Below are 23,388 nucleotides of genomic sequence, written 5' to 3'. Positions count from 1 at the left end.
ATTCTGAGCCACGAAGGCATGTCGGACTTGTGCATATTGATAACCTCCGGATGTCTCGAGGCCATACTCAGACTGCAGCTGGGAAAAGGACTTCAACTCCCGTTGCTCTAAAATCTGAGACATATCAAATCCCTTTAGCCTGCCATCCTAATATACATCCCATTGCCAAAAATTCTGGTAAATTATTATTAACCCCTTCATGACATTGGGGTTTTCCGTTTTTCCGTGTTCGTTTTTCGCTCCCCTTCTTCCCAGAGCCGTAACTTTTTTATTTTTCTGTCAATTTGGTCATGTGAGGGCTTTTTTTTTGCGGGACGAGTTGTACTTTTAAATGACATCATTGGTTTTACCATGTCGTTTACTAGAAAATGGGAAAAAAATTCCAAGTGCGGTGAAATTGCAATAAAAAGTGCAATCCCACACTTGTTTTTTGCTTGGCTTTTTTGCTAGGTTCACTAAATGCTAAAACTGACCGGCCATTATGATTCTTCAGGTCAGTACGAGTTCATAGACACCAAACATGACTAATGCAATGTCGCGGTGACCAAAAAAACGTAATTCTGGCGTTTCGAATTTTTTTCCCGCTACGCCGTTTAGCGATCAGGTTAATGCTTTTTTTTTTATTGATAGATCGGGCTATTCTGAACGTGGCTATACCAAATGTGTGTAGGTTTGATTTTTTTTTTTATTGATTTATTTTGATTGGGGTGAAAGGGGGGTGATTTAAACTTTTATATTTTTTTTACTTTTGCCATGCTTCAATAGCCTCTATAGGAGGCTAGAAGCAGGCACCACTCGATTGGCTCTGCTACATAGCAGCGATCTGATGTTCGCTGCTATGTAGCAGAATTGCAGGTGTGCTGTGAGCGCCGACCACAGGGTGGCGCTCACAGCTGCCGGGGATCAGTAACCATAGAAGTCTCAAGGACCTCTATGGTTACTATTCTGAAGCATCGCCGACCTCCGATCATGTGACGGGGATCGGCGATGCGATCATTTCCGGCCGCCCGGCCGGAAGCGGTAGTTAAATGCCGCTGTCTGCGTTTGACAGCGGCATTTAACTAGTTAATAGGCGCGGGCAGATCGCGATTCTGCCCGCGCCTATTACGGGCACATGTCAGCTGTTCAAAACAGCTGACATATCCCGGCTTTGATGCGGGCTCACCGCCAGAGTCCACATCAAAGCGGGACTTCTGACCTCGGGCGTACTATCCCGTCCGAGGTCAGAAAGGGGTTAAACCATAGTGGAGAAAACCTGGTAAGACAAGTGACCCCACGAATATGTTTGACTCTTCCCCATATTTTATATATCAAAAGCAATGTTGGGATATATTTTCCCAAGCATCCCAAGGGAGCCATCCTCTAAACACTGTACCGCTGGACTTCTTTTGGAAATCTTTTCTATTGAGAGTTGCACCCCGTTGGCGGACGTCACCTGCTCCCAGCCCTTTAAATGATGACATTGGGCCACAAGGAAATATATCTCAGGATTAGGCAAGGCCAGACCCCCCGCGTCTTTAGGCCGCTGAAGTGTCTCCAACCTAATTCGTGGGTGCGGTCTCCCCCACACCAAACTTCTAAATAATGAGTTGACCAGTTTGAATTTCCCACGTGGTATCCAGATAGGTGAGTTATGAAGAACATACAATATATTAGGCATCAGAATCATTTTGATAAATATTAAAAAATAGAGTTAATCTTAACAGGATTGCATTATGGGGGGAAAAAAAGTTTCCCAAAAATGTTTGTGTTTTTTTAATTAAAAAAAATGATTTAAATAGATAATTTTCTGATGCCACACTGCATGCTGGAAGGATATTGGAGCATTACAGTACTGTGCAAAAGTTTTAGTCAGCTATAGGGAAAAATGCAGAGTAAGAAGCTTTCACAAATAGAAAATGTTAATCGTTTATTTTGACCAATTAGCAAAATGCAAAGTGAATGAACAAAAGAGAATTGTGAATCCCATCAGCATTTGGGGACCCCAGTTTGACCCAGGAGGCTTGATGCTGTTCACTCAGGGATTTAGTAGGGTTACATTCAGTGGTACGAGTTACCCATTATTACCAAACAATGATCATCAATGTCATATATGGGTTGAAACGGTCATTAACTGAAACAGAAACAGCTGTTTAGGAGGCTTACAATAATTGGGTGAGGAATGGCCAAACGGCTACAAAGGTGAGGTTGTGGATGATAGTTTCATGTCACAGATCATACACCATAGCAAGACTGAGCGCAGCAACAAGACACTAGGTAGTTATACTGCATCAGCAAAGTCTCTTCCAGGCAAAGATGTCACCGGATAACGTTGATTTGGCGATCACCAAATATTGATGGGATTTAGACTTTTGTTTATCCACTTCATTTTTATCAATTAGCAAAATAAAAAAAATAAACAAGTGTTAGTTTTATAAGCATTTTTACTTTGCGAATGTTTTACATAGTTGAGGAAAAAATGTTGCACGGTATTGTAGAGCTTAAAAAGTAAGAAACTAATAAAGCAAGAGCGGACGCCACATTTACCTTATATAACACATATATTTAATCATTTTTAGAGGTAACAAAAAATAATTTAAAGAGAACATTCTGACCATTCTCCATCCCACCCAGTAAGCGTCGCCTGTGGATTCCACCTTTCTCCCGTGGTTGATGGCACATAATACAGTGAAATTACATCTCAATTACCTCGTTCTATGTGATCCTGGCTCCACATCCACACTTTGGCTTTTCGGCCCCATTTAGTATTATACAATATAAACTCTGTCCAAAGTGATAGAAAGATTAGCCACGGATACAGAAAAATAATATTTAATGAATGGGAAAAATCATAGACGGAGCTTAGAGTGCACATAAATACATCATGGAAATTGTGGCCACCCATCAACACCTCCACTATGTGCAAGTGACAGGCACATGGCTTAAAGGGGCACCAAATCTAAAGCAACACCCTTATAAAACTTGAGCTCCACCATAAAACAGCTGGAAGCATACACATTATGTATGTAAAGGTCTCCTGAGGTTCTCAGACCTGAAGTTGAAGGCAATGAAGTACTCAGCATGAGGGCGGCCATTTTTTTTTTAGAGACTTCTGCACAGACAGCAACAGCTCCATCTAAACTGTAACTAGCTGGCTAGACTTTAGCTTTAGTGTCCCTTTAAGGCAGCTCGTAGTGACTATACCACAAGGAGGTGCACTAACTGCCCATCCCGTAAAATCTGGGCTGTGATTGGATGGGGTCATTGCACTATTGACCCCTGCTTGGCGTATATAGCATACCATTTGCTTTTCCACTGCCCCCTGACCATGCTTACCTTACGCTTCCTCAAAAATCCCATGGCACAGAAGCATTAATCGCGATTTTTGGGATCATGCAGAAATTAAAAAAAAAATAATCAGATTTAAGTACAAAAATAATTGAGAGTTCATCCTTGTGTCCAGTTTAAGCTACATCTGAATGTCGAGTGCTCCCAGTTGGAAAGTTACTCGAATTGGCACTCGAATCTAGTAATGGCAAAGTCTTCTTGGTTCCTTTAGGCAGATAAATTAAATAGAAATTGTGGACTCTACTGCCGGACGGTGAGATCACCAGCTGCTTGTTGCAGGGGTGCCGCTACAGAGTGCAGAGGTAGCCGTCACACCCAGGCCATGGTGCAAGGCACGGTCCACACTCCCCTTTGCTACATGAGACAGCAGAATTACAAATAGCACGTGGTTGGTGTTGGGGTAGTTACAAACTTTGCATTTGGGCCTAGCAGCTCAATTTATTGCAAATTTATTGACGCATAAAATGTAAATTGAAGCTCCTCTAAAGAGCCTTTTACAAGGACAAGCTATAATTGGCACATTTGCTTGGTCCCCATATGGAGAGCCAATGTTTTGGCAGGACATCTCCATCTCAACGATGACTTTTAGGCCAACAAACAAGATTAAAATAAAGTGTTTACATGGGTCAACCATTGGGATTGGGTTCTTCCAAACACTCGTTTCGCCAATTATAATCGTTTGTAAAAGGGCCTTTAAATACTTAAAGAACCTCTCAAAAGACCGTCTTTTCAAGAAGACCCCCTTATCCAGACCAGAGTAACACTATCATGTGTACTGGCCATCTTCTATGAGAAGACCATTTTTCAGTGCAATTTTAGAGGAAGGATGGTCCAGACTGTGACCTGATTTTAGCAGACCTAACGGAAACGTTACCTGATATCAGAGATTTGTGAGGGGGTTTTAGTACTCAACATGTATCATCACCTTTAATAAGCAACTGGATAGTTTAAGACTATAGAGTCAGATAAATGACGGCCCGATGCATGTACACATACAAGCCATCTATATAAAGAGGTAACTGGATGCCCCACAGCAGGGGGCAGAGTTCTCTTGGTCCACCCTTCAACAGGTCCCAGACAGTTTCCATACAACCTGATTAGACCAACCCAAAGACTCATCCACAGGCGGTGGTAACTTGTGGACAGTAACATTATATATACGATCATTGATGGTTGAGGTTACTAGAGGTCTCACCAAGGGTTGGAGACAGTAGAAACCTTCGGATGAAATGGGCAGAAGAGAGAGGCTTGATAAGAGTCTGCCCTTATCTAGGAGAACATTATGAAGCCACATCGACAGATCTGTATGTGGGGCCTTTGTAAAATACCAACAAAGGTTTTGAGCTGCGGTAAGATAAATCTTTACCACTGGGTGACCTCTTTAGTCAGTAGTTCACATGGATGTGTGTGGTTCTTTAGGATTGGTGTCCACCATTGATGGACCTAGATGATAGACCTCTGACTTAAACCTATCCTTCAAAACAGGACTTGTTTCTTATAGTGTTGGCTTCATTCGACTCATCTCCTTGCAATCCTTCTGGCCAGGGTAGGGCACCCGAGAATGTCTGAGGTTGTTTTTTTTTTGTGGCCTGGGAAATGCTCTTATGTCTATATTGTCCCTTTCCTTCTCCCATCTAGCAAACCTCAAGGCACGATTCCTTCTTGACGCCTATCTAGCTGTGCCGATGTTCTTATACTGACACATGAGGAGATGTTTGAAGGTCTTTTTGAAGGTAGCATTACACAACGCATAACAAGCTGGGTTTATCGTACTGTTCACGTAGCAGAGCCAGTAGCCTATGTACCACACAGTTTCAGGAATACAAGTCTCGCAAAAAGTGTTTATTAGGACCATGACGTTGTAAGGAGTCCAAGTAATAATGAAGGCCAACAGTATAGCAAAGATGGTCCTGGTGACTTTCTTCTCCCTAGCCGCCATCTGTCTTTTTTTCCTCACTTGATTGCGAGCTATACTGGCAAATTTCCTTGCCACATTAGCTGGCCGAGAGTTTGGCAGGGTTGGGTCTTTGTGCAGAGGTATCGAACATTCAGGAACTATCTCAATAGCCGTCACACACTCGTTGCCCGTCTGCTTGGTCACAATTTTGATTTTGGACCACTTTGAAGCAGCGCCGACCCTTGGATTCAACTGTTGCAAGCTTTGAGTGGGAGCCAAGACGACACCAGAAGGTGGATCAGTCACTTGCTTTTCTTGAGGGTTGTTGGTCATGCTGACGGAACTAGATTCATTCGAGGTCTCTTTATCTTCCACCGATTGAAGGTTAGTCAATGACTTCTCTAGTTTGCCATTTCTTACCCCATTCTCTCCTTCACCCTTGACTTCCACTGCCTCAGATTTAGGAAGGCTCTTTGTCTGCTTGATCAGAGGACTCTTCATGGAGCTTATGGGTTTACTCTTCTTCTCTGGTTTGGTCTCAGGACAATGCCGGCGGACTCTGCTTCTGCTGGCCAAAGAAATGTGTATATAGAGAATGGTCATGATGATCACAGGAAGATAAAAGGCAGCTATGGCTGTGCCGAAAGTAACTGCAGGGTTGGAGAGAAACTGAATGTAGCACGCCTTATCTTCCACTGTCCTCTCACCCACAATAAATTGCCAAAAGAGGATGGCGGGTGCCCATAGTGCAAAGGAAAGAAGCCAAGCTGCTGCAATCATCAATCCCGCCATCTTGGTGGTTCTTCGAGCTGGATAGGTCAAGGGTTTGGTAACACAGAAATATCGATCAAAACTGATGATCAGAAGGTTCATCACGGAGGCATTACTGACCACGTAGTCCAATGCCAACCATAGATCACACACAATGGGACCAAGTGGCCAGTAGCCCTTTATAATGTAGACGGAGTAGAGATTCATGGAGAACACACCAATGATGAGGTCGGCACAGGCCAGGCTGAAGAGAAAATAATTGTTCACCGTCTGTAATTGGCGGTTGACCTTGATTGAGAGCATCACCAAGATGTTGCCCACAACAGTGACCAAGCTGAGAGAACCAGTCACTGTGGCAATGAAGATCATCTCCATAGTTTGATACTTGCTTGAAACCTCTCCGGTGTTATTGGGAGGTTGCGTGGGAAGACTTGTCGCGTTCTCCCAAGTGTCGTTTTCCATTCTGACTGGATAACAAGGGGTCGATATGTTGTAGAAAAGATCTACGGGAAGAACAAAAAGAAAAAAAAAAAAAAAAAAAGAAGAAGATAAAGTTAGAACAAAATGTCACAAACATCATTACCAAGAGAATTGTACTCACAGACACAGAGCGCACTGTTTAGGACACTCATTTAGACAGCTGTCGAGAAGGTCCGACATGTTCCATGGTCCTTGTATAATGGTTTTCAAAGACGATGGGAACGAGCGTCTGGGGGTCACGGTTATTAGTTAATTAGTGTGTGTCATTTTAATGAGCCCGATGGTAACTTTGCTTTCAAACCGCAGGAGAACGGCTATTTTTGTACAAAGTGGCTGCAAGTGGGGAACGCTGGGAAAGCTGCAATCCAAGCAATGATGCTTCATGAAGTCTTTCCAGTCGTTACTCGCTGCAAGAGATATTAATGGCGAATCATAGGAAGCAAGATATATTCCGGACCGAGTGCTACAGCTCATGATGAGCTGAGGGCTATACGGCAATGGATCAGACCGGCAATGCTGTATCACTGTATAGTGAGCCTATAATCTTCATCCAAGGTCATATCTGACCAGACCTCTCTGTACTCAGATCCCAGACCAGTGTCATGTCCCCCACCTTTGTATACAAATCCCAGACCAGCGTCATCCTAGACCAGCGTCATCCCCCCTTAAATACAGACCAGCATCATCCCCCCCTTTTATACAGATCCCAGACCAGCGTCATTCCCCCATGTATGCAGATCCCAGACCAGAGACCCCCCATTTATATATAGAATATACAGACCCCAGACCTCCCCATGAATACAGACCCCAGACCAGCGTCATCCCCCCCTTAAATACAGACCAGCATCATCCCCCCTTGTATACAGATCCCAGACCAGCGTCATTCCCCCTTGTATACAGATCCCAGACCAGAGACCCCCCATTTATATACAGACCCCAGACCTTCCCCCTTGAATACAGACCCCAGACCAGCATCATCCCCTTAAATACAGACCAGCATCATCCCCCCTTGTATACAGATCTCAGACCAGCGTCATTCCCCCTTGTCTACAGATCAGCATCATTCCCCCTTGTATACAGATCCCAGACCAGAGACCCCCCATTTATATACAGAATATACAGACCCCAGACCTTCCCCCTTGAATACAGACCCCAGAACATAGTCACATACACCCTTGCATACAGATTCCAGACCTGCATCATCCCCCTTGTAATACAGATCACAGACCGGAGACCTCCCCCCACATATACAGACCCCAGATCGGAGACCTCCCCCTTTGTATACAGACCCCAGTGCAGGGACCTCCATGCTCATATACAGATCCCAGACGGGATCATCTCTACAGTCCTGAATCCAGGCCCTCGTGATCCAGACCACAGACCAAAACCTTCTGTATACAGATCCACTAAAAATAAAGACCCCAGACAAGACATAAATATATTAACCCTGTCCGATACTGCACTCTTCTTCATGGTCACCTGCAGAGGCGTCTGGGAGTGAAGAGGAGCGCAGGGACGGGAGTAGAATATGCTGGTCCTTCCCAGTGGAACTGTGTGGAAGCATATGCTGTAATCATGGGTCTAATGTGATTATATCATTGAACAAATAACTTGCTAAATGCTCATTTTTTTTACATAATTATGATGAATATTGGAGATATAATTTCATGTCAATCATTTGTATACTATTTGCCAGGTGAGTATATAACCCCTTCTCATGTGCAGCTGTAACATGACACCTAGCTCAGCAGAGGGTCAAGCCTCAAAAGGCTGTGATTAACAGATCTCACATCTTGGGCCAGCTAAGCCCAGAACAAAAGGCTTGTTTGTAAAATAGATACAATGCGATCAAACTGCTTTGCTAAGTTAGCTATGATTTCATAAGGAGAATATGGACTTATTATACATTCTGGTCACACACCGGTTACATTTTTGAGACCTATGGATCGGACCAAAGCCTTCCAGTGTCTCGATCCGTTTTAGCACCACAAGGTCGGGAGATACATAGAATGGCTCATAGGCTCTAATATTAAACCTGTAATGGACATAATATCCATCCGCTTATATCTTTTTTTCTATCACGATTGTATTTATGTATTTGCATATCCCACTAATGTATTTCATTATTATATATATATATATATATATATATATATATATATATTTATATATATACATATATATATGTGTGAGTATGTAGATTATGTAGAATATATATATATATATATATATATATATATATATATATATATATATATATATATATATATATACTATAATTGTCTAAGGGTTTTTCTGTCTGTCTGTCTCTCCTGGAAATCCCGCCGCCAGGCCTCGACCAATCAGCGACGGGCACAGCATGGCGACGATGATGTCATAAAGGTTGCCTCGACCAATCAGCGACGGGCACAGTCTGCTGCGAATTCGCCTCGACCAATCAGCAACGGGCACAGTATCGACGTAGATGTCATAATGGTTGCCATGGCGACGATGATGTCATAAAGGTTGCCTCGACCAATCAGCGACGGGCACCCCACAGATCAGAGCTGCCCACAAATCACAGCCCCCACAGATCAAAGCCTCCCACAGATCACGGCCCCTCACAAATCACAACCCCCCACAGATCAGAGCCCCCCACAGATATCATTCACCCCACAGATCCCAGACCACCATTAGATCAGAACTCCCCACAGATCAGCCAGAATTCGCGGCAGACTGTGCCCGTCGCTGATTGGTCGAGGCAACCTTTATGACATCGTCGCCATGGCAACCATTATGACATCTACGTCGATACTGTGCCCGTCGCTGATTGGTCGAGGCGAATTCGCGGCAGACTGTGCCCGTCGCTGATTGGTCGAGGCAACCTTTATGACATCATCGTCGCCATGCTGTGCCCGTCGCTGATTGGTCGAGGCCTGGTGGCCTCGACCAATCAGAGACGCGGGATTTCCAGGACAGACAGACAGGTGTTAGAATCGGGCCACAATCTGTCTAAGGGTTTTTCTGTCTGTCCTGGAAATCCCTCGTCTGATTGGTCGAGGCCGCCTGGGCCTCGACCAATCAGCGACGGGCACAGTCTGCCACGAATTCTGGAATCATCATTGTCCATATTCTACGGGGACATGCATATTCTAGAATACCCGATGCGTTAGAATCGGGCCACAATCTAGTATGTATATATGTATATATATATATATATATATATATATATATATATATATATATATATATATATATATATATATAATATCTATATATATATAATTGTCTAAGGGTTTTTCTGTCTGTCTGTCTGTCTGTCCTGGAAATCCCACGTCTCTGATTGGTCGAAGCCGCCAGGCCTCGACCAATCAGCGACGGGCACAGCATGGCGACGATGATGTCATAAAGGTTGCCTCGACCAATCAGCGACGGGCACAGTCTGCCGCGAATTTGCCTCGACCAATCAGCGACAGGCACAGTATCGACGTAGATGTCATAATGGTTGCCATGGCGACGATGATGTCATAAAGGTTGCCTCGACCAATCAGCGACGGGCACAGTCTGCTGCGAAATCTGGAATCATCATTGTCCATATACTACGGGGACATGCATATTCTAGAATACCCAATGCATTAGAATCGGGACACTATCTATCTATCTATCTATATATATATACATATATATATACACTCACCGGCCACTTTATTAGGTACACCATGCTAGTAACGGGTTGGACCCCCTTTTGCCTTCAGAACTGCCTCAATTCTTCGTGGCATAGATTCAACAAGGTGCTGGAAGCATTCCTCAGAGATTTTGGTCCATATTGACATGATGGCATCACACAGTTGCCGCAGATTTGTCGGCTGCACATCCCAAAGATGCTCCATACAAGGCAGGATGGATCCATGCTTTCATGTTGTTTACGCTAAATTCTGACCCTACCATCCGAATGTCGCAGCAGAAATCGAGACTCATCAGACCAAGCAACGTTTTTCCAATCTTCTACTGTCCAATTTCGATGAGCTTGTACAAATTGTAGCCTCAGTTTCCTGTTCTTAGCTGAAAGGAGTGGTACCCGGTGTGGTCTTCTGCTGCTGTAGCCCATCTGCCTCAAAGTTCGACGCACTGTGCGTTCAGAGATGCTCTTAGGCCTACCTTGGTTGTAACGGGTGGCGATTTGAGTCACTGTTGCCTTTCTATCAGCTCGAACCAGTCTGCCCATTCTCCTCTGGCATCAACAAGGCATTTCCGCCCACAGAACTGCCGCTCACTGGATTTTTTTTCTTTTTCGGACCATTCTCTGTAAACCCTAGAGATGGTTGTGCGTGAAAATCCCAGTAGATCAGCAGTTTCTGAAATACTCAGACCAGCCCTTCTGGCACCAACAACCATGCCACGTTCAAAGGCACTCAAATCACCTTTCTTCCCCATACTGATGCTCGGTTTGAACTGCAGGAGATTGTCTTGACCATGTCTACATGCCTAAATGCACTGAGTTGCCGCCATGTGATTGGCTGATTAGAAATTAAGTGTTAACAAGAAGTTGGACAGGTGTACCTAATAAAGTGGCCGGTGAGTGTATATACATATATATATATATATATATATATATATATATATATATATATATATATATATATATATATACACTCACCGGCCACTTTATTAGGTACACCTGTCCAACTTCTTGTTAACACTTAATTTCTAATCAGCCAATCACATGGCGGCAACTCAGTGCATTTAGGCATGTACACATGGTCAAGACAATCTCCTGCAGTTCAAACCGAGCATCAGTATGGGGAAGAAAGGTGATTTGAGTGCCTTTGAACGTGGCATGGTTGTTGGTGCCAGAAGGGCTGGTCTGAGTATTTCAGAAACTGCTGATCTACTGGGATTTTCACGCACAACCATCTCTAGGGTTTACAGAGAATGGTCCGAAAAAGAAAAAAAATCCAGTGAGCGGCAGTTCTGTGGGCGGAAATGCCTTGTTGATGCCAGAGGTCAGAGGAGAATGGGTAGACTGGTTCGAGCTGATAGAAAGGCAACAGTGACTCAAATCGCCACCCGTTACAACCAAGGTAGGCCTAAGAGCATCTCTGAACGCACAGTGCGTCGAACTTTGAGGCAGATGGGCTACAGCAGCAGAAGACCACCCCGGGTACCACTCCTTTCAGCTAAGAACAGGAAACTGAGGCTACAATTTGTACAAGCTCATCGAAATTGGACAGTAGAAGATTGGAAAAACGTTGCTTGGTCTGATGAGTCTCGATTTCTGCTGCGACATTCGGATGGTAGGGTCAGAATTTGGCGTAAACAACATGAAAGCATGGATCCATCCTGCCTTGTATGGAGCATCTTTGGGATGTGCAGCCGACAAATCTGCGGCAACTGTGTGATGCCATCATGTCAATATGGACCAAAATCTCTGAGGAATGCTTCCAGCACCTTGTTGAATCTATGCCACGAAGAATTGAGGCAGTTCTGAAGGCAAAAGGGGGTCCACCCCGTTACTAGCATGGTGTACCTAATAAAGTGGCCGGTGAGTGTATATATATATATATATATATATATATATATATATATATATATATATATATATATATATATATATATATATATATATATATATATATATATATATATACAGTGGGGCAAAAAAGTATTTAGTCAGTCAGCAATAGTGCAAGTTCCACCACTTAAAAAGATGAGAGGCGTCTGTAATTTACATCATAGGTAGACCTCAACTATGGGAGACAAACTGAGAACAAAAAATCCAGAAAATCACATTGTCTGTTTTTTTATCATTTTATTTGCATATTATGGTGGAAAATAAGTATTTGGTCAGAAACAAACAATCAAGATTTCTGGCTCTCACAGACATGTAACTTCTTCTTTAAGAGTCTCCTCTTTCCTCCACTCATTACCTGTAGTAATGGCACCTGTTTAAACTTGTTATCAGTATAAAAAGACACCTGTGCACACCCTCAAACAGTCTGACTCCAAACTCCACTATGGTGAAGACCAAAGAGCTGTCAAAGGACACCAGAAACAAAATTGTAGCCCTGCACCAGGCTGGGAAGACTGAATCTGCAATAGCCAACCAGCTTGGAGTGAAGAAATCAACAGTTATAATTAATATAATAATAATTAGAAAATGGAAGACATTCAAGACCACTGATAATCTCCCTCGATCTGGGGCTCCACACAAAATCCCACCCCGTGGGGTCAGAATGATCACAAGAACGGTGAGCAAAAATCCCAGAACCACGCGGGGGGACCTAGTGAATGAACTGCAGAGAGCTGGGACCAATGTAACAAGGCCTACCATAAGTAACACACTACGCCACCATGGACTCAGATCCTGCAGTGCCAGACGTGTCCCACTGCTTAAGCCAGTACATGTCCGGGCCCGTCTGAAGTTTGCTAGAGAGCATTTGGATGATCCAGAGGAGTTTTGGGAGAATGTCCTATGGTCTGATGAAACCAAACTGGAACTGTTTGGTAGAAACACAACTTGTCGTGTTTGGAGGAAAAAGAATACTGAGTTGCATCCATCAAACACCATACCTACTGTAAAGCATGGTGGTGGAAACATCATGCTTTGGGGCTGTTTCTCTGCAAAGGGGCCAGGACGACTGATCCGGGTACATGAAAGAATGAATGGGGCCATGTATCGTGAGATTTTGAGTGCAAACCTCCTTCCATCAGCAAGGGCATTGAAGATGAAACGTGGCTGGGTCTTTCAACATGACAATGAATCAAAGCACACCGCCAGGGCAACGAAGGAGTGGCTTCGTAAGAAGCATTTCAAGGTCCTGGAGGGGCCTAGCCAGTCTCCAGATCTCAACCCTATAGAAAACCTTTGGAGGGAGTTGAAAGTCCGTGTTGCCAAGCGAAAAGCCAAAAACATCACTGCTCTAGAGGAGATCTGCATGGAGGAATGGGCCAACATACCAACAACAGTGTGTGGCAACCTTGTGAAGACTTACAGAAAACGTTTGACCTCTGTCATTGCCAGCAAAGGATATATTACAAAGTATTGAGATTAAATTTTGTTTCTGACCAAATACTTATTTTCCACCATAATATGCAAATAAAATGATAAAAAAACAGACAATGTGATTTTCTGGATTTTTTGTTCTCAGTTTGTCTCCCATAGTTGAGGTCTACCTATGATGTAAATTACAGACGCCTCTCATCTTTTTAAGTGGTGGAACTTGCACTATTGCTGACTGACTAAATACTTTTTTGCCCCACTGTATATACATACATACATACATGCATACATGCATACACACATACATACACACAAAGAGATCTAATGTTAAAAATAATTTAAAAACCTTCCGTCGCCTTTCCCGCTGCTCCTCGCGATGCTCCGGTCCATGCATTGCGGTCTCGCGAGATGATGACGTAGCGGTCTCACGAGACCGCTACGTCATCATCTCGTGAGACCACAATGCATTCTTGGGACCAGAGAGTCGTGAGAAGCATCGGTAAATGCCTCGCCTGGATCCGGGGGGCCGACGGAAGGCGAGTATATAACTATTTTTTATTTTAATTCTTTTTTTTTTTTTTTTTTTTTTTAACAGGGATATGGTGCCCACATTGCTATATACTGCGTGGACTGTGTTATATACTACGTCTCTGTGCTATATACTACGTGGCTGTGGTATATATTACGTGGCTGGGCAATATACTATATGGCCTGTGTTATATACTACGTGGCTGTGCTATATACTACCTGGCTGTGCAATATATTACGTGGCTGTGCAATGTATTACGTGGCTGTGCAATATACTACATGGGCTGTGTTATATCCTGCATGGGCTGTGTTATATACTACGTCTCTGTGCTATATACTGCGTGGCTGTGGTATATATTACTTGGCTGGGCAATATACTACATCGCTGTGCTCTATACTACGTGGCCTGTGTTATATACTACGTGGCTGTGCAATATATTACGTGGCTTGGCAATATACTATGTGTCTGTGCTATATACTACGGGGGCTGTGCTATATACTACATGGCTGTGTTATATACTACGTGGGCTGTGTTATATACTACGTGGGCGGTATGCTACTTGGCTATGCTATATTTCTCTGCTGTATCTGTGCCTCATGAATCGTGGTATGTGTGTTATGTTCCTGGTGGTAAGGAACACATGAACTGACCTGATGGGTAAACCAAAAATAAGGACAAGCTCTGGGAATGTGGGAACTTTACTGACCGCAATTCTGATCCTATCAAAACACACTATAGGCAGCCGTGGAGCGTTCCTAACTCGGCCTAGACGCCTCGTTCACAGCCTGAGAAACTAGCTACCCCTAGAGAGAAACAAAGCCTCACTTGCCTCAGAGAAATTTTCCCCAAAGTGTAAGCAGCCCCCCACAAATAATAACGGTGAGTTTAAGGGGAAAACACAAACATAGAAATGAAAATAGGTTTTAGCAAATGAGGCCCGCTAGTAACTAAATAGTCAGAAGATAGCAAGGAATCTGTGCGGTCAGTATAAAATACTACAAATGTATCCACGCAGAGAATACAAAAAGACCCCCACACCGACTCACGATGTGAGGGGCGCAACTCCGCACCCCAGAGCTTCCAGCTAGCAATCAAATAACATATAAGCAAGCTGGACTGAACTCATAACATACTGAGACACATTTTCAAATAGCAATGAACAAAAATGGACTAGCATGAACTTAGCTTCTCCACGAGGAGACAGGTCACAAGGGAAGTCCCAGAGAGATCTGAACCAGTACTGAATACAACGACAGCAGGCAACAAGTAAAGGTCCAGATGGAGTTAAATAGGCAGCAGGCCTAGCAGGAAACGAGGCAGCTGAAGTCCAGCTACAGACCAGCCGTAACACTAAAAGCCACCAGAGGGAGCCCATGAACAGAACTCAGAAAGTACCACTCATGACCACAGGAGGGAGCCCGAGAACGGAATTCACAACAATGTGTTAAAGAGGCGGGCCCACAGACTTTTTCGCCCGGGGCCCTCAAAAACCTGGAGCCGGCCCTAGCTTCACTGATTGATCACGACCGGCCACGAACAATCAGCGACAGGCGCAGTCTGCCCGCGAATTGGCGCGGAATTTGAACCACGCTTCGCTAATTGGTCGCGCCCAGCCGGCCGAATCCTGTGTATTCATTGCATTATTCTGAAAACTTCATAAATAAACTAAATACATATTCTAGAATATCCGATGTGTTAGAATCGGGCCACCATCTAGTATATATATAAGAATTGTGTATATAGTGGATTGTCCAGTGTGCCCATAAGGTGATTACATATCTAATTTAACATTGGCCTGACCTTTTATCTCGATCCACACATCTGTTTCTCGCTTAACTTTCCATACTACCGAGGATGGTTTATGGCCCGATATAATCCTGTTAATGGACCAGGCTTATATCTAACGAGGAACTGGTAGCAGTCCTACCTGATCGGCAGCACTCTCTTTCACTGGTGCTAGTTAAAGGGGCCTCAGCCTGTCAGGGTTGTGAGCGAGTGTGGTGCCACGTCAGTGACTGCGTGGGCCACATCTCCTCACTCCCCGTGCCTCTCTGGTCCCATGTTGATAGGGGGAGTCTGCGTAAGTAAAAAGAGCAATGTAGTATCCAGCTACTTGAGTTCTTGCAAAAAAAATTGACAAAACTTAAAAAACATGATTACAAGATATATCCATGGTGATCTAAAAGCAACACGTTTCATAGAACGTTCTTTTTCAAAGCATTTTCAAGGACGCATACTATATACGGTACACACACACATGCACTTTACCAACCAGCCAGCAGGTGGCAGCATTGAACCGTCGATATAACATAGGCTTTATAACAAGACATTTTAATGTTTTTCTCACAGATCTTTCTTTTTTTACATGCATGCGAGACTTGTCAGACTAAACCGTAACATTTCTATTTTCAGGGATTCAAGAAACGTGCGCCACATGGCGTCATCTCTCTTAAATATCAGATCCTACAGATTACACATGATGCATTTAAAGTCGCACGCCACCCAATTACCCATCTACAGCAGAAGTGGTAACCTGCAAGGTGCTGGGACCCCACAAACTTCAAAATCGAGCTGTGAAGTGTTCTGCTGGCGCAAGGGCCGCACATGTGTACCAACCCCTCCATATCATGGTCTGTGGGGCTGCGCTGAGACCTCCCTGGATCGCCCCCATTAAGTATGAAGTTGCAGTCATTTCCCCCAGCGGGGATAGGAAAAATATTGCTGTTTTTCAGTGTTTTTGCAAATTATGAAGTATTCTGCTGTATATTTACAGCACTCATAGGAAAAAAACAAACAAAAATCTTTGCTCCAAAGTTTCAGAATTATCTGGTAGGATCTACGCATATAACTGAGCAGCGGATTTTCCATCTGGATTTTTCCCACTATCACCAATTATTCATACATTTCCAGGAGGAATAACAGAGGCTGTAAGAAAATGTGCAGCAGAACGGTTATATTTTGAGGGGGAAAACCAGCATTTACTAATGTGCTGCAGAGCCAGCAGATCCTGTACATCTGATTAGCCACTTCATGGGTGTTAATATAGCAAATTGCACAGAACATAGGGCAGATATTAGACCGGCCCGGGCATGACCCATTAAGGACATGGTGACAGAAACGCACCCTGGATTTTTAATGGATCTTCCATAAAGATGTCATTTTAAGGACCCATTTATTTGCTGGATTTCCACATTTTTCCTACACAAAAATTAGATTTTTTTTTTTACAGTTACACATACAAACAAATGGTGGGAAAGGAAAAAACAACAGAACTTGACATCTGATCTACAATAGATACAGTGTATCCATTTTTTTTTGCAAGACTAGTTGGGGGCGCTGTTGCATTAGTATCTATGAAAAGTCATTGTTAATGACAGTGGTCAAGAGAGGTACTGCAGTCTAAAAATGTTTCTTAAAGTTGCCAGAACTTACAACAACAACAACTGTCCTGTCACTGTGTCCAATTACATCTATATAAAAGCGCGGTGTTCTGCCTGGGAATTAAATGTCCTTCTGCTCTCCTGTACTGGAGAACTACCTATAGATGATACTGCCTTCCTATCTATAGTCATAGGGGACATCTATGGAAGAAGTAATAAGAGTTTTGATGTCATCTTGGATCTATTTTCTCACCTTTACCATACTTTACACTGCATCACTGCTTCTTGAAATAAGCACTGGAGGAAGATGACGCCCAGGGAGCAGATTTCGATTACAAGACATAGAGGACTATTATATGCTAGAAGAAACTTCTGAGAATAAGAGGGTCCTGCAGTAAGGAGGGGTTGGTGCGGAGTGTCATGATCCAGTCTAGGTCTATGGGGCAGATAGAAAAAGGCAAGTCCAGCGTCACAAAGGTGCATTCTCATCTGCTGCCCCCTGATTAAGAAACTGGTGGGACCCCCCCAATGATCAGCCATTACTCTGAATAGGTGATCAATGTCAATTGTGGCATAATCCCTTTAAGTGACCACCAACAATCGCACCCCGTTATTATTGGGGCTACAGTACCCTGATCTTTGCGGTTACAATTTAGTAATGGGAGTACAGACGATCCAGAGAGGTAAGAGTTAACTCCCCCCGCACGCCGGTAATGGCAGCCTGCCTGTCCGCGGTGAGACGTGATGACGCGCAGTGAACTTTAAGAAAGATTATACGGTTGGGAAACGTCAGAAGATAATGGTGGCAAGTAGCAGTTATGGGCACCAGGCGCTGATAGCGCTCATCCCACTCTGCTGTATGTCAGCGACGCCTGGTATGTCGCCATCCTGAGCACGCGCCTTCTGCCTCCGGATCTGTCCGCGCTCCCGAATCCGCACTTTCCATTTACTCCCCAGGAACTTATTATACTTTTCAAACTTTTTCTGAGAAATCTGCATAGATGAATTCCTCAGTTATTCGTCCTGGAAACTTCCCCGTATCAGTAGGGTGGGTTCCTACATGGCCGTCAGTGTCAGTATTGATGCCCCCTACAGACGATGGGTAGGATGAAGAACAACAGAGGAACATCCCATCTACACTTATTAGATGCTTTTCCTGGAAGGCCGCACATTCACCAGGTGCACACTGCTTCTCCAAGCCTGCCGTGGAATATGCAGGTACAACACTATCCTATAGAAAATGGAGGGAGCCGTGGTGCACCAATAAAAGGGGGCACTTTTTATTAATTCTCAAGGATCACTGCGGGTCTTAGTGGTGGGACCCCCCAGCAATCAACAAGTCATCGCCTATGCACTGGACAGGCCCCAACTTACCAAGATGGAAGTAACCCTTTAACAGAAACATTTTGGCTGCAAGCAGTCACCACTAGGGGGAGCACACTGCATATGGATGTCTACAGGGGGCTCAAAGTCCTAAAACAGGATGGAAGCGCACTCTGCAGATCAAAACCTGCCAGTTATGATATCAATAACCCCTTCATTGCCACAGACCAGCATGGATGCTCCCATTAGTCCCTCTAGTACTCCAGACAGCTGGGAGGGTCCATTACCCTTATATTCCAGGACCACCAGGAATGTGCCTAATAACCCCTTCATTGCCACGGACCAGGACTCAGGATGTGCCCATTTCTCAGCACTAAACAAATACTTCCATAAGGTTGGCCATTGAGGACTATCAAACGGCACTATATGGTAGAAGTATTGAGGCACTATGCAGCACAGTATGGCAGAACTATTTATTCACTATATAGCCGTTATATGTTCACCCAATGGCGTTATATAATCACTGTAAAGTTCTGTTTGATGGCAATGTATGGCGGTACTATTCGGGCACTATATGACATGGTATGGTGGTATTATTTAGTCACTATGGTATTATATATTCACAGTATAGTTTTATCATGTGGTAAGACTAAGGCACTATATGGCAGTATTAAGGCACTTATGTGATCACTATGCACCATTACATAATTCCTGTCACATGGTACTGTATGGCAGTATTATTTAGGCACTTCGTGGCAGGGTATGGTGTAATTCAGGCACATATACATGTTCAAACTATGGCACCATTACGTGGCCACTGTATAGAAATGTTACGCAGCACTATATGGCGGCATTATACCACACCATACATTTTATTATAACTGCTAGACATACCATAGGTGCCACGCTTCCCCCTGCGGGCTCTCGATCCGGGCAGATGCAGCGCAGCTTTGTCACATGAAGCTACGGCTGCTGCGTTATAAATAAATCCCGTATAAAAGGCGCCGCTCTGATTCAGGGCGTCTGCGTCATTAGAGCAGTAATGATACGTCGATGATGAAAATACATGCAGAAGGGCTTTGTGTAGTGTAAGTGGAATAAAACTTTAATCTGCTGATTGCATAAAGCTTTTAAGCAGCCGCTCTGATGCCCCCAAACCAATTCTTAGTCAGGGACATGGAGGTTATTTTAGCTGGGGACGAGCTCTGGGGACGTCGCAGACATCAGCCGCCGAGGTTCACCGAGACAGAACAGCCCAGAATCACACGCTAAAAATGGGGGATAAAAGTGATTAATAAGGAAATATTGACATGGCTCATTAAAGATTCCTATATAAAGATTGCTATACAGCGATTACAGCAGGGCCGTATTTTTCACCCACTCTGTGCCCTCGAATGCATATTTTAAGTTCATCTATATACCACCAGTTCTGCATAGGACTCTGATAAACTCAGCTTTACCACATCGCCGAGTCAAGCAGTAAGGAGATGGACATATTGCCAGTGTTCCCCCATGAAGACCATGTAAATTAATGTAATGAATAATGTGAATTGTGACTTGTGTTAATGATGTTAATAATGTGCGTAGTTTGACAGTAGCGATAGTTAATGTTTGGGACTAGCCCGGGGTAGGAGGTTCTAAGTTAAAGGGAAAGTGACAGCTTCCTGTCAGAGTTATATAGGGCCTGGAGTGCGTAGAACGAGGACATAAAAGGTCCAATGAGCAGTGCTGCATTCCTGGGTGTCCCTAGCAGGGAGCGGAGACCAGAGGAAAGGGAAAGTACGTTCCGGAGCAGAAGCGACAGACATCGAGTGATTTGCTGGAGGCGGCTACTGGGAGAGGACACCTAGCAGCAAGGCCCAGAGTTTATAAATCTTGAAGGTAATGGGTCTAGACAGGACTGAGTATGTGAGTGCAGTGTGACCCGGGTGGGATATCCAGCACGTCAGCAAGCAGAGAAGATGATAAGGATCAGCCAAACTGGCAGGGACAGACGCGGATTGAGTAAAGGACGCTTGCTAAACAGGACTGCAGTGTTCAGCTCTGGGTGTGGTGAAGCAGTGACAAGTAGAGAAGAGCGAACCCGAAGTGTAACGTTCAGGGACCGAATGCAGACACCCAGCGACCGAGGGCTGAACACTGAATTTTTTCCAAAATGAAATAAGGACACTTTTTCCAGCTGATAAATGGTGTAGATGTCACAGGAAGTCGAGTGCAGAACTCATACTTTGACCGGGGGCGAATTCTTCAATGTTACAGTCACTGACCCTCGGCACTCCGCCTGGCGGCTACATTGGCCCTCGGGACTCCGCCTGGAGGCTACATTGGCCCTCGGCTCTCCGCCTGGCGGCTACATTGGCCCTCGGCTCTCCGCCTGGCGGCTACATTGACCCTCGGCTCTCCGCCTGGCGGCTACTTTGGCCCTCGGCACTCCGCCTGGCGGCTACATTGGCCCTCGGCACTCCACCTGGCGGCTAAATTGGCCCTCAGCTCTCAGCCTGGCGGCTACATTGGCCCTCGGCTCTCCGCCTGGCGGCTACATTGGCCCTCGGCTCTCCGCCTGGCGGCTACATTGGCCCTCGGCACTCCGCCTGGCGGCTACTTTGGCCCTCGGCACTCCGCCTGGCGGCTACTTTGGCCCTCGGCACTCCACCTGGCGGCTACATTGGGCCTCGGCACTCCACCTGGCGGCTAAATTGGCCCTCGGCTCTCCGCCTGGCGGCTACATTGGTCCTCGGCTCTCCGCCTGGCGGCTACATTGACCCTCAGCTCTCCGCCTGGCGGCTACTTTGGCCCTCGGCTCTCCGCCTGGCGGCTACATTGACCCTCGGCTCTCCGCCTGGCGGCTACATTGGCCCTCGGCTCTCCGCCTGGCGGCTACATTGGCCCTCGGCTCTCCGCCTGGCGGCTACATTGGCCCTCGGCTCTCCGCCTGGCGGCTACATTGACCCTCGGCTCTCCGCCTGGCGGCTACATTGACCCTCGGCACTCCGCCTGGAGGCTACATTGACCCTCGGCACTCCGCCTGGAGGCTACATTGACCCTCGGCACTCCGCCTGGCGGCTACATTGACCCTCAGCACCCTGTTGGCTGTTACAATTACAACTTGAGACAATGAGAATGAATTCATGTCTAGCTTGCGGCATTCGCGATATTCTTACCCAAACCGTTGTTGGTCAGAGCGATTTAAAAACTCCCCATTTAGCCAGAATATTCAGAGTTCCTGGTAGGTTTCCAGTTTGTCCCGTCTTCAGTAGCATGTGCCCAACCCACCAAATCCAATACGGCAGTTTTGCATCATGCCCAGCAAACTCACAAATGACAGCGAATGCCGCTTGGCTTGATTCTGGAGGATCAGAAATGGATGCAGAATGGGATGGAAACTTCTGTAGGACCCCCAACACTCCTCTCCCTTGCTGCTACCACAACTGTATATATTAACCTTCTTCCCTGAGGACCAGTGCCGCACATGAAAAAAAGTGTGCAGTCCACTGTAGGGACTTGGCACAACCCTCCTGGCAGAGCCCTTTAAAAAAAACACACTTACATGTATAAAATTGCAGATGCCACAAATATTAAAATGGCATTTCAACATAATTTTTTTGCACATACATTGCTACCTCACCAGCGATATTCTAGCTGCACGGTTTTATTTCATCGCGGTTCAGTTTCATCCATACATTGTCTCTCTTTATCCTAGGCAGCGGGCTGATGTGATCTGCCGTCTGACCACTACTTCAGTACGTGCTCTCATGTGTAGACAGGAAGTCAGTCTGCGACTTCCTGTGAACTGCAGGATGACATCATCAGATCTGGCAACACCGACTCTTCCCACCACTTCCCTCTGCAAGTCTGAAGAGCTTACAACTGTCCTTAAAGGCTCGGAAAGCAGGACATCAGCGTCCAAACTTGTCAGTACAACATGTGGCATACTGTCAGCTCCACAAGCATAAATAACTCAGGACGATAATGGAGTTTCCAGATGACGGATATGATTTATTAATGTTTATGGAGATGCAGGGTTTGTACTGACGCCTCTCATTGTAGTCATAAAGTGTCTGCTTAAAGGAAAATTAGAATTTAGGGAACAGAGGAATTTCACAATTTATAGGGGGCACGGTCAAAATAAAAGGGAGCCGTCACTTGGAAAAAAATATATGTAATTTTTTTTTATTATTTTTTTTTTAATGGCCGGTGTAAATGCTGCTGTTCTCCTGAATCCAGTGTGGGTTTTGTTTTGTTCCCAAGATATGGCCCCCTCGTCTCTGCGTATAATCCAGTCTTGTTATCCTTGGGGGTGTGGTCATCAGGAAGACACCCACAGAAGAGCCGAGAACCACACCCACTTGGCAAAAAGACAGGGCAGATAGGGGCCATAGCTCAGGAAGTGAGAGGAGCAGGAACAAAAGAAAAACATTGGCGGATTCAGGAGAACAGCAGGATTCATACAGAGTTAAAAAAAAATAATACATTTGTTCCAAGTGTGGTTTACCCACATATCATACACCTAAAACCTTTATGCTCATTTGCCTCAATGCATGTGTATAAGTCTTACTGGGTACTCGGATGTTCCCATTAATTATACTGGGTGCCCTCCTCTGCACTCACTCCAGAAGTTTGACAGCTTGTCAGTGCCTTGGTCGTGAAGCCGGTCATACCCATGTCTCTCCGAGGCTGCAGCTTTACTTCTGCAATGAAGGAG

General features: G+C 44.9%; 1 protein-coding gene across 5 annotated transcripts in view; it reads right to left on the bottom strand.

Moving 5' to 3' along the window:
* Positions 1–424: 424 nt before the first annotated feature.
* Positions 425–23,388, bottom strand: part of CHRM4 (cholinergic receptor muscarinic 4) — a 50,416-nt gene continuing 27,452 nt past the window's right edge. The window contains exons 1-4 of one of the 5 annotated variants that reach the window (XM_077286894.1): positions 17,995–18,144; positions 17,617–17,799; positions 15,911–16,059; positions 427–6,498 (exon numbers count right to left, since the gene is read on the bottom strand). In XM_077286894.1, the coding sequence (XP_077143009.1) occupies positions 4,997–6,457 (1,461 nt within the window). In that variant the 5' untranslated portion in view covers positions 6,458–6,498; positions 15,911–16,059; positions 17,617–17,799; positions 17,995–18,144 and the 3' untranslated portion in view covers positions 427–4,996. Of the gene's footprint in view, positions 6,499–7,921; positions 7,942–15,910; positions 16,060–17,616; positions 17,800–17,994; positions 18,145–23,388 lie in introns of those variants that run through there. The other 4 variants (XM_077286892.1, XM_077286895.1, XM_077286891.1 and 1 more) reach the window with 4 other exon arrangements.

Source organism: Ranitomeya variabilis, chromosome 2 (assembly GCF_051348905.1).
Source record: "Ranitomeya variabilis isolate aRanVar5 chromosome 2, aRanVar5.hap1, whole genome shotgun sequence".
In the NCBI taxonomy this organism is placed as follows: domain Eukaryota; kingdom Metazoa; phylum Chordata; class Amphibia; order Anura; family Dendrobatidae; genus Ranitomeya; species Ranitomeya variabilis.
Note: the sequence above shows the minus strand (reverse complement) of the source record. Positions and strands in the feature narration are given on the sequence as shown.